Source organism: Manacus vitellinus, unplaced genomic scaffold (genome assembly GCF_001715985.3).
Source record: "Manacus vitellinus isolate BGI_N305 unplaced genomic scaffold, ASM171598v3 scaffold_5_pilon, whole genome shotgun sequence".
Classification (NCBI taxonomy): Eukaryota; Metazoa; Chordata; class Aves; order Passeriformes; family Pipridae; genus Manacus; species Manacus vitellinus.
The window spans coordinates 13,143,248-13,157,761 of NW_021940682.1; the positions used below are offsets into that span (position 1 = coordinate 13,143,248).

At 36.5% G+C, this 14,514-nt stretch overlaps 1 protein-coding gene across 1 annotated transcript in view; it reads left to right on the top strand.

The window, feature by feature from the left end:
• POLR3B (RNA polymerase III subunit B) overlaps positions 1-14,514 on the top strand; it is a 74,542-nt gene that overhangs the window by 28,284 nt on the left and 31,744 nt on the right. Inside the window, exons 14-18 of the mRNA XM_008921965.3 lie at positions 704-866; positions 2,814-2,967; positions 4,907-4,981; positions 5,739-5,837; positions 9,343-9,470. Of these exons, the coding sequence (XP_008920213.1) occupies positions 704-866; positions 2,814-2,967; positions 4,907-4,981; positions 5,739-5,837; positions 9,343-9,470 (619 nt within the window). The remainder of the gene's footprint in view (positions 1-703; positions 867-2,813; positions 2,968-4,906; positions 4,982-5,738; positions 5,838-9,342; positions 9,471-14,514) is intronic.

The window sequence follows — 14,514 nt, forward strand, 5'->3', positions numbered from 1 at the left end:
TGAAATCATTTAGCTATATGAGAACAACATGAGGACCCCCCCAATTTTGCTACAGAACTACTTGTTCTCTTTTGATCAGAGCAGAAGGAGGGGAGTCCTAAACTCCTGTCCCTCTGTTCTGTAATAAAAGTTCTGTTTTGAAGTTGCAGCATCAACCTGCAATTTTTCTAGAAACATGTACCATTATTTCTTTAGCCATTAGCTTGAGGAACAAAACCACCTTTGTATATTTTACATTAAAGATATCATCCAGTTATTTGAGCCAAACAATTGATGCTGACAGTCTTTGGTTTGTTTTCCTTTTTTTCTCTTTTTTTTTTTTTTTGAATATACTGGAGAGGGGGGAACTCTGAACTTTCTATGTTAGTATGTAGTCAATATGAGCTAGTCTCATTAAGCAGCTGAAATATAATTGCACTGTATAACATATTTGGATCTTTTTTCATTTAAAAACATCAATGTTTGTGTCAGAACTTAGAGTATTTGGAAAATTGATAAGTAGACTGATTTTGTATTTCCATTATGCTGCTGAGTAGCTGTTGCTTTGAAGAGAGAAATACAGCATTATACATGTTTGGATAACTTAAGAACTACAACTTCAGTGCCTATATTTTTTATTATTTTTATTATTTTGTAAATGCTAAAACACTGGAATAGAAGGAATAAAATATGTGTGATGTGTTGCTTTTTTCTTTTTTTTTAGGCTTGTGGTTTGGTTAAAAATCTTGCCCTCATGACTCATATTACTACAGATATGGAAGACGGCCCAATTATTAAATTAGCCAGTAATCTTGGAGTTGAAGATGTCAACTTGCTCTGTGGTGAAGAACTTTCATATCCAAATGTGTTCCTTGTTTTCCTTAATGGTATGTTACTTCTCAGCAGTGTTGACTCTGATTTGTTGCTGACGGAGAGTTAGGCTTCGGAAACCCTCCAGCAATTTTTGGAACACCGTAGATGCCATTTTCCACGTGTGAATAATTTCCTCTAAATATTTCGATAGGGTTGGGCAAAGTAGACAGGCCAGATCATGACACTTAGTTGCATGAAGTTGGGTCTTCAGAACTCTGGCTGCAGATGTCTGTAGCTGAGAAATTGAAACTTTTTTCAAATTTCAGCCCTGTTTGTAAGCCCGCTTGCAGAAATATGTACATTTGACTACAGATTTTTTTGTTTCTTCAGACATTGACCAAGGGTGGTGCCATTCTTAAGGTACTTTTAAAAGAAAATAACTGCTAAATTTGTAATACATTTATAAATTCAGAGCTTCATTTACAGAAAGTGTTTAGTAATCTGTAGTCTCTCTTTGTTTTTTTATATATTCATGAACTTTAAAGTGCCTTTAAGAACAGAAACATCTATTGTTTGCAAAGTTTAGCAATGCTGTTCTCTTTAAAATCACCTTTTAAGGGACATGTTGCTTTGTGAATGATTAGAAAAAATTAGACTTTGGAAAACAGGCCTCTCTTCTTTGTTAAAGTGATGATTTGGCACATGTGCTTTGCGTCTGCACATTTGTGTTTCTTTTACAACTGATCTTGTAGTGTTTCAAAACCAACAGGTACTATGATATTAGATTTCAAAGTACTGACATTTTTATAACTACAACTGTGATTTAAAAATAGCCTTTTGTCAACAGCATCCACTTCCAGGGACTAATATGTAATGTCTGTCACCATGAATAAGTTCTCCACTTACCTTTGAATTAAGCAGAATTTGTTCTTCAATCCTGCCTTTTTCAATAACATAAAAGCAGCACTTGACCAAACTGCATTCCTTTGCTCTGCTTTTCTATAGCAGTATGTTAAAGATAAGATTCAGTCAAACCATGTGTACCCTCTTCTGTCTTGTTTTATGGTCCAAAGGAGAGTGCAGAGCCAAAATATTGTACTCTTCCTTTACAAGCTCAGTCTGTAGTATGGAACAAGATAGTGTTTTGTCAAATGTAGATGAACTAATACTAAGTGAGGCAAAACAAGTTACTGTTCAATCTACTAGTTTGTGAGTTTAATCCATAATAAAATTTCAGACTTGTGAATGGATTACTTGATCCTGATTTAAACCTGTGACCTAAGAGGGCAGAAAATCTGTTAAGTACAAATCCTTTAAGCTACAGAGACCTTTGTATTGTCTTATAAACTCCCCGAACTATCATCCTTTGTCTTCTCTTTTGAAGTTTTGTTTAAAATGTGGCCATGCTTATGTTTATATATTGAGATTACTTTGGTCAGGTGACTCTCTAACTGAATTTTACTCTCTTGTTTGTTCATCATGCATCAAAATACTTAAATATGAGCTAGAGTGCCCTGCTAAGATAGCTAAGTTGAGCAAAGTACCTGAAGGAGAAATTATGGTGATGTTGTGAGTGATCATATATATCAAAAATACCAGGACTTTCTAAAATTTCTAACAAGGCAGCAGGACAGTTCCTTGGTCTGTTCTTGGAGACTTTGGATCTGTCTCAGTACAGGTGAAATTGCAGACTTCAGAATTGTTGTTTACTTGTATGCCAACTGGTGAATGGCCACCGGAGCAGAAACATATTTGAAGAAAACTGGATGAAGCACATCATTTGGTTTCTCAGGCTATTTGGAGATGTGCAGGTAGATGACTTGTGAAATTCTGACAATTTTTTACTTAGAGGAAAAAAGAGCCAATTCTTACACACGTAAGCAAAGAGAAATTTTACAACAACTCTTATTATTTGCAAGAAGCAGGAAGTACTTCTATGCATGCTACACGTGATCAGAATTTGTAAATAGAGTTTTAGATACGCAAAGGATGCACCAGGTATTTATTCTCTTTCTGAATAGGTAACATCCTTGGTGTCATACGTGATCATCAGAAATTAGTCAACACATTTCGGATAATGCGTCGAGCGGGTTATATCAATGAATTCGTTTCCATCTCTACCAATCTGTCTGACAGATGTGTCTACATTTCCTCTGATGGGGGCAGATTGTGCAGGTAAACATCCCATCAGAATTATCTCACTACTGAACTTACTGTAAGCACTGTTTTATGCACTGTACAGATACAAGCAAATTCAGTAAGACTTGAGCATCTTTTTTCTCCTTAAATAGCCCTCTTTCAAAACAGACAGGTCTGAAAACGTGCTATATAGTCAAGCAACTTAAAAAACAACAAAGTCCAAATATATCCATTTAACCTGTAAACAAAAGTCAAACCAAAATGTTTCTTCTGTCTTCTTAAAAAAAAAAAAAAGGGGGGAAGTAAAATCAATCTGACTGACAACTCCAGTAATGTTCAGTGTCCTTGGAGGAACATTTTGTAACTTCCTGTAAAGTGAGAAACAAGTAGCCACTCGTCTGATATACCATGAATGTCATATCACATTTTAGACTGAGAAGCTGCTCTTTGTCTTCAAGGGCAAAACTTCTGGTGCAAAACTTCCTCAGGCATGTATACTTGTTTGCTGTAATACAAAGAAGTATGTCTCACAATTTTGGGTTATTTCATTGCTTACCCTTAAGTAGGTAGGGAATTCAGTAAGCCTATAAGAAAGGTTACCACCTTGAGATGCTTGTGGTCTTTATTAGATAGAAAGAGTGCCTGAGTAACAGTCGTGTCACAGAGGAAAGCAAAAAGGAATTGACTGGCTAAAATGAGAAGGAGGCAGAAGATCATGTTGATTTATAGTAGCAGCTAGAGACCCCAGTCAGATTATGACAGCACTGTGCTAGGTTATTTACAAGTAAAACATCTCCAGGCCCAAGTAATCAGCCTAAAGAACAAGGCATAAAAGTTGAACAAAGCAGAGATTGGGAGAGGCAGAATGAGTTAATGAATACATACATATTTTAACATGGACTAGCTGTGTGCATATTTTGTGTGTACTTTAACAAAGCAGTAGTCACAACTGCAGGTGGCATTCTACCTTATCCATTAATTGAATCTCAGAGCATGCTGAATACAGTTTGAGGCATGCTAGAGGCTCTGAACTAATAAATGTACAAACCATCAATTTATCATACCGGGTCAAGAGATCCAGAGTAGGGGCGTATTCAGTGGCAGAGAAGTCATTTTCCAGTCAGGGTTCATATCAGCCATTCTGTAGTTTTGGAGATGCAGCAAAGCTTACAATGTGTAATATAAAGATAAGGGAAATCATGTAGATTTTCAGGAGTTTACCAAGTTTACTTTGTGGCACCCCTCACCCTGCAATTGTTCAAATACCCCTATTAACCATTTTAAAGTGCTTATGAGTCTTCTAACCTTATTTAGACTTTAGAGGGGACTCCACAAGTATCTTGTAGCTATTTGCTGCTCTTTATAAAAGCAACTTGTCCAAATAGCAACAGCCCTTGACGTTTCATTCTTGCATGCCATCCTTTGTGTCAATGTTTTTGTTTGGTAAAGAAGCCTTCAGAGATCCATGTGCTGTTGAAATTTATGGATTCATCTGAGATCACCCTTAGTAAATGCCTGTGCTTTACACCATGTAGGTAACCACAAAATGCATTCTCGCATGTGGGCACTTGAGCACTAACTGTTCACTCAGTGTTCTGTGAAGTCCGTGCAATAGCCACAGTACTTAATGCCGTTCTTAGCTTTGTAGATTTGGAAATCTCTAGTCTTTAAAGCTGTCATCATCTGTAGATAAAACTTAAAGAAAGGTTAGTTTAAAGATTTAAAGGGGAAAAAAACAGCTTCTACCTCAACATTGAAATCTTAATTTTTTTGGTACTCTTTTTAAGTACTTCATAGACAATATGTCAAACCAAGGTCTGAATAAATACTGATTGTATTTATGTGGATTTATGAGTCAAAGATGAATAAATTTTAAAAGTAATTTATATAATAGGTTGTGCATAGGTTTTTAATAGAAGTGTAAATTAAGTTACTTGCCTAAGTATTTGCAATGACAATCTTTTTTTATTTGCAGACCTTACATAATTGTCAAGAAGCAAAAACCTGCAGTTACAAACAAGCATATGGAAGAACTGGCTCAGGGATACAGGTACACAACTCAAGTAGACCATATTCATCTTCAATAAGTAAATACTGTGTGGAAATACTTCAGCCAGACAATATTTCACAATCTTAGGGTTAGCTATGAAGAGAACAAGTCTACTCTCCTCTATATTAATCATTGCTGTAATGGAGATTTTCTGTTTAAGTCAAATTAAGTCTGCTCTTCTTATTTTGTTACTGCTATGAAATTTGGTGATTATACAGAATAAACACTTTTGACAGCCTCATCTGTCTGGAAGTGGAAGGCCTGAGGCAGTGTCATCCTTCTCCTGACTGAAAAATCAAATACCTGGAGGGAATATCAACTTGACCATCCTAAAACAGGCACATTTAGAATTAGTTTTAGAAGTTCTTTAAAATTCTTAGTTTGTGTGTTTGAAAAAAACCACACACAAAAGTATTTAAATTTAGCTCTAAATTTCATGAAACCATCACAAAAACTTGCATGATTACCCCTATATTTTCTTATATTTATAGAGATGATGAGTACATACAGGAAGATTTCATTGCTTGTTCAAATAAGTAACATTCGTCAGTCAGACTGTGTGAAGCAGTGAATGGGCAACAGGATTACTTTAAAAATACATTTTTCTTTTAATATGTAATATGCACAGAAATTTTCCTGTAGAAGTATTTATCTGGTTTAACTTTACATATTACATTTCTTTAATGTCTTTACTATGATTTTATGTTTGCAGAAATATAAGATAGTACTTCTAGTGTAATTTTTAATTTATCTGTAGGAATTTTGAAGACTTCTTGCACGAAGGCCTCGTTGAATATTTGGATGTGAATGAAGAAAATGATTGTAACATTGCACTATATGAAAATACAATTAATAAGTAAGTATGCATTCAGACACTGAGACAGGAAAAACTTTCATAGGGTGACCCTCTGAAATGCAAGCATATAAATAATGTTACTGTTTTCACATGTACACACTGCTCCCTGTGAGTGGTTGAAACCACTCCAGGTGAAAGCTAAAGAAAGTCTGTTCACACACATCCTAAATTATCCACAGGATAGTTACAATAAATGATTTTGGTTTTGGGAGATCTGCCCCTGCCAGTAACTCCTAAAACTGTGGAATAGTTCAAGGTTTATCCTTTTTTTCTCTGAATATGGCTTCTTTTTTTTTTCATTCTAATCATTGGGCTGCTCATCGTAAGTAATTTTTTACAAGAGGTACCCAGAAAGCAAATGGTTCCACATGTTAAATGATTATCTTAGCATGCCACAATCATTGTTTGGAAATTTCTGTTATGTCTGTACAGCAACTCTAGACAGCCACCTTACAAGAAAAGAGATAAGGGAATGAGACCTTCCCTTTGACTGTTGGATGTATAATAGGCCCTGATAAAAATGTCTGTATCATTCTGTGTATTCTTTACCACGTGTTAAAAACATTTTTGGTATGTGATTTTCATTCAGAAAGATTTCCAGATTTGTTGTGTTTTCCACATACCTGAGGGACCTGGTGCTTTTTTTCCCCCTCTGATTGTGTTTAAAGAGCCCACATTAAAGGAAGAATTTTTAAAGAATTTTTAGGTCCTATCTTTTTAATTATTTTTTTAATGTTTCTCTGACAATATCCTGTAAACTGAAGGCTGTGTATGAGATGTTAGAACTTATCTCCTGAAATATTTGATCAGTAGATTTATGCAGAAAATGTATTTTTCAAATTATCTGTCCTGGTCAAGTACTCCTGGAAGCCAATAGGAATATATCATTGATTTCAGTGGAGGTGGATGAGACCTTCAATTATCTTTAACCTTTACCAGATGAAATGCATTAATTCTGCTAATTAAATTGCATTGCTCCTGCCCAGGCTTATGAAGACTTTATCACTTTAAGAACTTACTCTTGCATGCTCATGACTGACTGCTATAAACAGTTCTAAAGACACATGAATAAAGCACAATTACTGTCGTTTGTGCCAAAATTAAATAATTTCCACAGAGCACCAGAGCAGAAAAATTTAAGTTACGGGACACCTGACTCAGCTTGGAAGGTTAATGGGAGTGTATCCCCTGAAATCACTGCTTAGGCAAAAATAAGAGAAGACAGTGAACTCCAGTGGACTAGTGTGAGGAAATGACTCCAAAACAACTGGCAAAAAATTGGGAGATTCTTGTATTGTCCATTTTGAGTTTTGCTTCAATGCTTGTGGCTAATGTGCCATAAATATCTGAGCTTGCATCTTATGAGCACATTGCTCCTTGTGTTTGGTAGTGATATTCCCTACATCCCGAGTAGCTGATTTGTCCTCCCTTTCCCCAGATGACCATCTTGCATTTGAAATGGCAGGGCCATGTCAGTACAACTTGTCTCCACTATTGTGAAGTATCCCGTTAACATTCCTGCTTTTGTAATGTAGGCTTTTTTTAGCTACAGTATCCTCTCTTTACTTTTCCAATCTAATTAGGGGGATTTTCTTTGAAGGATTTGACTCTATTTAATGCATTCAATTTCTTCCTTACACATCTGTAACTCTGATTTTCAAACTCACAAGGTAGCCTTTCTTTCTTGGACCCATTTCCGGCAGTGGCATTTTTGTCCTGCAGAAATTCAACTGCTCTGTAAAGTTTGAAGGTCTCTCATTACCACTGTGGAATACTTCATAAGATACCAGAGTCTGCATGTGTTGCATCATCTTTGGTTGAAATAGGATTGACCTCAATGGAAAAAGACTTATGTTGAATATCCTGTCTGAAATATGTAGTTCCATGCACTTGTACTTTCTGAAGAGATTGTTGAACTTCACTATCAGTAAGTCTTAATTAAACTTCTTGTTTTATTGTTCGAGAAGTGTCAGCAGGTCTGTGAAGTTCTACAGAATGGGGGAGCAGTCCCTGCTTTTAAGTTTGCTACTGGCTTTTGAGACCATTTTACTATTACTTGACTGCAGTTGGGATTCTACCATTTGTATTTTCTTAAGACAGGCTTTAGTTAACATGGCTGCTTTTTATCAAGTGAAAGAAAATAGTGGCTATTCTCTGCCTAGCAGGTGATTTTTAGGTTGCTCAGACATATTTGTGATTTATAAAGATTTCTAGGACTGATAGAGGGTTTCGTTGGCTTACTTCTCAGGGTTTCCAGATTTTTTTTTTTTCACTTTTCAGATGGCATTTTTTTTCCAGTAGTACATACATTGTTTATGTAAGTTCCTGCTGGCACTTGTCTTAGGCCTGCATGCACTTGTGGGTAATTCCTCAGCCTTTGTGAGCTTATAGTGCTGTTATAATAAAGATTTTGCCGGTCATTTCCTTTGCAAGGTTTCAAAGTTTAGTAAAAAAATGAATGTGTTTAAATAATTAAAAGAAAGTCTTCCAAAAATCTTCCAAGAGAAGTCAGACATTAAAGATGGGATTTTCAGAATGCACTGGGTTTAGATCTGTGGGAGAAGCAATGTATGCCTAAACCCAAGCTCTGTGTAATAAATCCAGGACATGAAAGATAGGCTTTGAATAGGTTTGGTTATAATTATCTGTGTTTCATAATTCCCCATTTCCTAGTTACTTATCTTGATTTAAATTCATATCTGCTGCAGCCAAGTTTTATTGTACACTTCATCCTTAGTTATTAGTCACTCCACTTGCATCCCAATGCTTGCTATGATTTAATTGTCTTTATTGAGCATGGACTTTCTCCCATGAACCTCATACCAGATAGAACAAATTTTGTCATCTCTCAGTCTTTACTTCTTTACCCTTGTCTTTTTACTTCTCATCTCTACTGTCTTTTAACAATACAATCACTTCCAAAACATTTGCAGAGCTTTTCAAATAGTGTTTCATTATGCCGTATCAGCTGTGGCACTAGGTCTGGTTTGGACACAGATGTTTTCCCTTTAACTGATGCTATATAACTAACCTTGGAAAACCAAAACTACACTTCTAGTGTTTTTCAATACCTCACTCTGTCTTGCTCTTCATTCCTCCATCTCCCCAGCGGATTTCTGGATCTCTGAGGTTAGTAATCTAACAGGGAAGACTCTCATTACACGAGGAGACATTCCTTAAGGCATTTTAGGTCTTACTGGGTAAACTGATGTTTTATTGTCTTACTGAGCTCTCTCAGATTGTTGTTATCTGGAGGCTTTTTTTCTATGATGGAATAAACCCTCAATTATTTGTCCTTCATTTCTTTTCATATGGAAACACTTAAAGTCAGAAGAAAGTTGCTGTTGGTTTTTTTTAAAAATAAAAATCCTATAGTGAATCCATATCTTAAGGTCCTACTGACTTACATGTTCCTGAACAGAATTGGAAGTATTATGAGATTAAATTAAATAAATTCTACTTGTTTGTTCACAAGCCTGCCATAATTAGTACTCTTTCTTTTAAGAGATACAACGCATTTGGAGATTGAGCCTTTCACACTTCTTGGTGTCTGTGCTGGGCTGATTCCATATCCTCACCACAACCAGTCCCCGAGAAACACTTATCAATGTGCCATGGGGAAACAAGCCATGGGTAAGACTTTATTTTTTATTCCTTTTTGAAGTGTTATATAGTTTTTGAAGCTATGTAGCAAAAGTGACAAACAGAGAAACTGTTAACGTAAAAGCTATGCTAGAAAAAGTAAAAGAGCACTTCTTTAGCTTTGAGGAAAAAAGAGTTTACCTCTGAAAGTTGGAAAAATTAAAATGAAAAAAATACCAGTCAGTTTTACTTATTGAAGACCATATCTGCAGGTCTTAAGACTTAAAAGAAAAATTGGATAAACTGGGACACTTCTACTTTTTTTGTTGGATTTTATTGATGATCATCATGACTTTAGAGTTTTCGGCATAGCTGCAGGATTGGAATTTTTTCTCTTTATGCTGTGATGTACTGTGTGTTTCCAGACAAAAAGATTTAAAAAGTGTACTCACAAAGAGAGACAGAGCAGAGATTGAGGAGCATTTCCCTGAATAGTTGAGTAGGTGACCTAAAAATAAATATATAAATAGTTAATATTGACATCAGAGAATAAGAAGAATTGAAATGTGAAAGAGAGTGATTAGTTACTTGAGCACTTTCTGCAGCTGTGATTTAGATTTTGGACTTTTTCTGTTTTGCATGAAGAGGGCAACTAATGCCTCAGCAAAGTGACTGAAACAAAATTAATTTCCTCTCCTGTAATCTGACAGTGTCGTATCTGGTCACTCAAACCCAACTGTTCTGTAAATTTGCTGTTGTGGGTAATTGACACCAGGTAAGTTCTAATCCTTCCTTTAAAACACAGCTAAAGTAGCATTAAAGTGTCCAGGTAGTACAGCCCATAATCAAGCCAGAGCAAGTCCCACAAAGGACCTGGGCAGTCCTACATCGTTCACAGAGCTGTATTCAGACTAGTGCTGTACTTGCCACTTTCATGTCTCGTATTGATGGCTTGCTTGCAAGTTGAGAGCTACAGCAGGAAAACTTTGTGTCATGAAGAAACTAACACTTCAGTTGGGTTTACTAAACCTTTTGTTTTGTTCTGTGTGTTCAAAACTGAAACACTGCACCTTTTGTGAGGCTTCTTCAGCATAATTAGTAGCAAAGTAACTGCCTTATGCCAAACTGTCATGTTCAGCGCATCAAAACAGCAGAAAATAGCAACAGATGTATGTTCTCCCTTTAAATTAAAAAAAAAAAAGGGAGGAGGGGGGGAAGAGGAGCAGTACAATCCTTTTCCTTACAGTTGTCCCCTGTCCCATTATCTTTCCCCCACCCCCGAGTCTCTATTTTATGACTATTAGTCTCAGAAGGTTTGGTTAGTTACCACACACAGTTAAGCAGGATCAGTGTGTACAGAAAGCCAATTCAGTATCTGTGGAGTTCTTTTGTAGTTTTCTGTGTGAAGGTTTTTTTCCCCGTTTTGTTTTGAGTGTCATTTGCAATTCATTGTCTGTGTTTTCTGAGGTTGGTGTATTCAGCTGCTTTGACCCTAGGTCTTGCACATTTAGCTCCTTGGATACAATCCTCTGACGTTCCTGCTGACGCGAGGAACACAAAAGCCATTGAATATCTTGAGCAATAAAAAAAGCCTTTGTTTCAGTTTGTTATGACAAAACACCTGACTGAAAGAATAAGCAGCTAGATAAAAATACATTTTAAAAGTTGGCACATGACTTGAGCTATATTTTGCTCTGTCTGAAGTATCTGCAAACACCTGAAGCTTTTTTAATAACTGTTTTAATAAAAGCCACCATAAGTGGCAATATATAGGGGCAGAAAAGATTTTCTCTACACTTACTGACCAAATGAGATCTAGGGGATATTCCTGAAACATTGCACATGCTTTTTTCTCTTATTTTTATGAAGAGATGCTTCAAACCCTCACCTTTAAGTAACCATCCACCTTTTGTGCTTTCTTTCCCCACACTGAAATTGCAGAGCAGGTCTTGGTCCAACATGTGGAAATTGATATGTGAGACCTCTGTGTCACTCCCTCAGCTGTCAAAACCTGGGGGAATGGAAGGAACCCTGGGGTTCAGACTGGGAAAAGAGAGCCTTGAGCTTCTCAACACTGACCCACCCCCTCTGACTACATCACAGGGCTGTGCCAGCAGCTTTGGACAGTCTTTGCTCTTTTTTAAGCAACATTAAGCCAGGGAAAGGTGTGAAAGCACAAGTAAATGGAGAGTGAACATCAGAGCTTGCAATAGGGTCTGAAATCTGGTATCCCTGACAAGTCCTAAAATATTAATGTTTCTTTAGGGTAGCATTAAATGTCCTGAAAAATACCTCCCTTTCATGGGTAGATGAGTGATCGTCTTGGATGCGCTTAGTGAGAAAACTGGATTTCAGAAATATTAAATTGAAATTAAATCCCTCACTTATAGCATAGATAATTTATCATATGTTGCAGGTTGAACTATAAGACTGAGGGGAAGTTAGGTGGCAAATACAACAGCAGCTTCAAGGACCTCAGTTGAGTGTTGACATTTCAGTACAAGGTTAACAGCTGTAGCTTAAAATCTCAGAAGTATTTAAGATTAGAATACAAGATGCTGTACTGTTTGCATTCCACGTGCTGCTAAAATAATGCTTAAGAGAATCAAGGGCTTCTACAGTTAGGGAAATAGTTTTAAATTGATATTTTTAATTTCATAGAAAAATAGAAGGTTTTACACACTACCTCTGTGACTGTGAAGTGTTGTGATATTACAAAAAAACCCAAAACCTCTTACTGTATCATGTACATGCTTTGCTTCTGTGAAGTAGTAGAGCCCTTTATATATGGCTTTGCCTTATGCAGAATGTGTTAAAATTGAGTGGAGAAGAATAATGTGCTTCAAGGAACTGAGGGCAGGTGGTTTTTTGGTCTTTGACACTTGTGAAAGGTTTGTTGATGGACTGAGAGCCAGTCCTCCCAAATTTTGTATGGCTATCCTATAGGCAGAGAATCTAAACAACCTCAAAGCAAAAACAGCTGTTGCTGGTCATCACAGCTGGATCTGGGTGCATTGTGGCCGCAGCTCTGTTCTGCCACTGCTCTTTGAGGAGTGTTTGTGCTCTGTGACAGTCTCATTTTGACATCTCTCCCTGGTAGCAGGCACAGACGTGCTGAGGCAGAAATCAGCCAAACTACTTCCCCCCATTTACCCGTAATCTTTTTAACTTACTTCTTAATTTTTATACAGTGAAAGGAGAATTACTAATGTTTAACATCCAGATCATTTAATACATGTACTGTGAAAATCTTTCTGAGCAGAGTTGGAGCTCCCTCCACAAGGTTTACTACAGCATTTAAAAACTGTACTTCTTCCTCTCTTGGTTTGTGCTCATATAAAAGGACAGAATAGTAGAAAATCCATGGTGAAAACAGGGAAAATACAGAAATACAGCAATTCTTTTCTTGGCATGTGCAGTAATAACCCTTTTGGCTCAAGTAGGTTGATTTCTGTATCCTTGTTAATTGTGACTGTACAGTTTAATGTTGCTGTAAGTAATACACCAGAGAATTGGATTAACACTCATTTTAGCTGGCTGTTTGTTCTGGTGTGTTCCCAAAACTTTCTGCATCAGAATAACAATGCCTCATTTATGCTAAATATCAGTAGATAGCATTTTTATAGTGATTACTTCACACTGAAGAATGATCAAACGATACTTTAAAAGAAAGAAAAAATCTGACAGGAAATGGAAAAAAAGGAAGGAATGCACACGTGCATTCAGAATATATCAAGTACTGAGAAAAGCAAGAAAATTATCTTTGTTGTATTCAGGTCAACCTTGTGTGTTTTGCTTTAACCAGGGCTAATTACCAATGAAAAAAATTGGTTCTTGCTGTTGGGATAATTATAAATGCAAGTCATTGTGAGCAGGGTTTGTTATGGTGAACTTTAATTATACTTTACTTTTCCTTGGCTGTTTGGCTGGAGCAAACAAGGGCTCTGTTCTTTCAGAGAGAAAACAGAAATAAAGCTGGTGACTTCCTTCGTTTCAGTGCCCACACAGAGGTCTCATCCCAACACACCAGTCCTCAGAAGAGAGCTGCTGCTTTATTTTAAATAAGCAGATTGTGGTTTAAGGCTGTGGTTTGTTAGCCCAGTTTAGAGAGAACATTATTTGTATAACCATTAAATCCTAGCAATTAGGAATAATATATAGCATACTTTTTTGGCTAATTTATTTCGCTTGTACTCTTGAATCACTCTCTAACTAGTTTCTTTCCTGCTAGGATATCTGTCATAGATATATATGTTTATGTTTTCCATTTGATATGGTATTTGACTCCTAAAGAATTGCCTGAATACAGTTTATTACTGAGTCTCAGAATCTCAGTAATGTCAGTCTCTCCTGTCTCCTGAACAGTAGCAGTTCTCTTAGACTTATCTGAACCTCTGATAAAAATACGGACTTTGAAATATGTGACACATCTGAAGAGAAATCATTTGCATTACCTGAAATATGTAAAGGTGTCATCTGAAATCCTTGGTTTGTAGGAGACTTACACAGATTGTTACTGGGCTGTAAAGGACAAGTTTAGCTATCTGGTGCTCCAGACTTCATCATGTCGTAGCATCCCCAACCAGTGAACCATAGCAGGTGCCACATATAACCATCTCAAAGGAGAGAAGAATTGCAGGAATTTCAAAAGTGAGGTTTGGCATGACTTGCTCTGGAAAAGATTTTTCTCAACATCAGGAAAACATACCTATCTTTGAAACATTTAAGATGAGCTTTACAGTAGACAACCTGTACTGAAAGCACACAAATTATTCATTCTAGATGCAGAGGGGAAAATGGTTTAAACCTTTAAGTTCTTAATTTGGAAGTAGATTTTCCTATCTGTATACTGGGGAAACCAGGGTTTTTTAATCAAAGTACAATGAAAACAATGTCTAATTGAATTCTAAGAGAATATTAGAAATAGTAGAGCCTTCAGATAGTGGGGTCTGCAAAGGTCTTCAGTGTTGATGAATCCAGGCCTTACCAACTTGTGTCTTACTGGAGACAAAAAATACTGTTTAAAGATGATTAATTTTCTTATCCAAGACAAAGACAGAAAAGCAACTGCTGAAAAGCAAGAAACAAGTAAAGC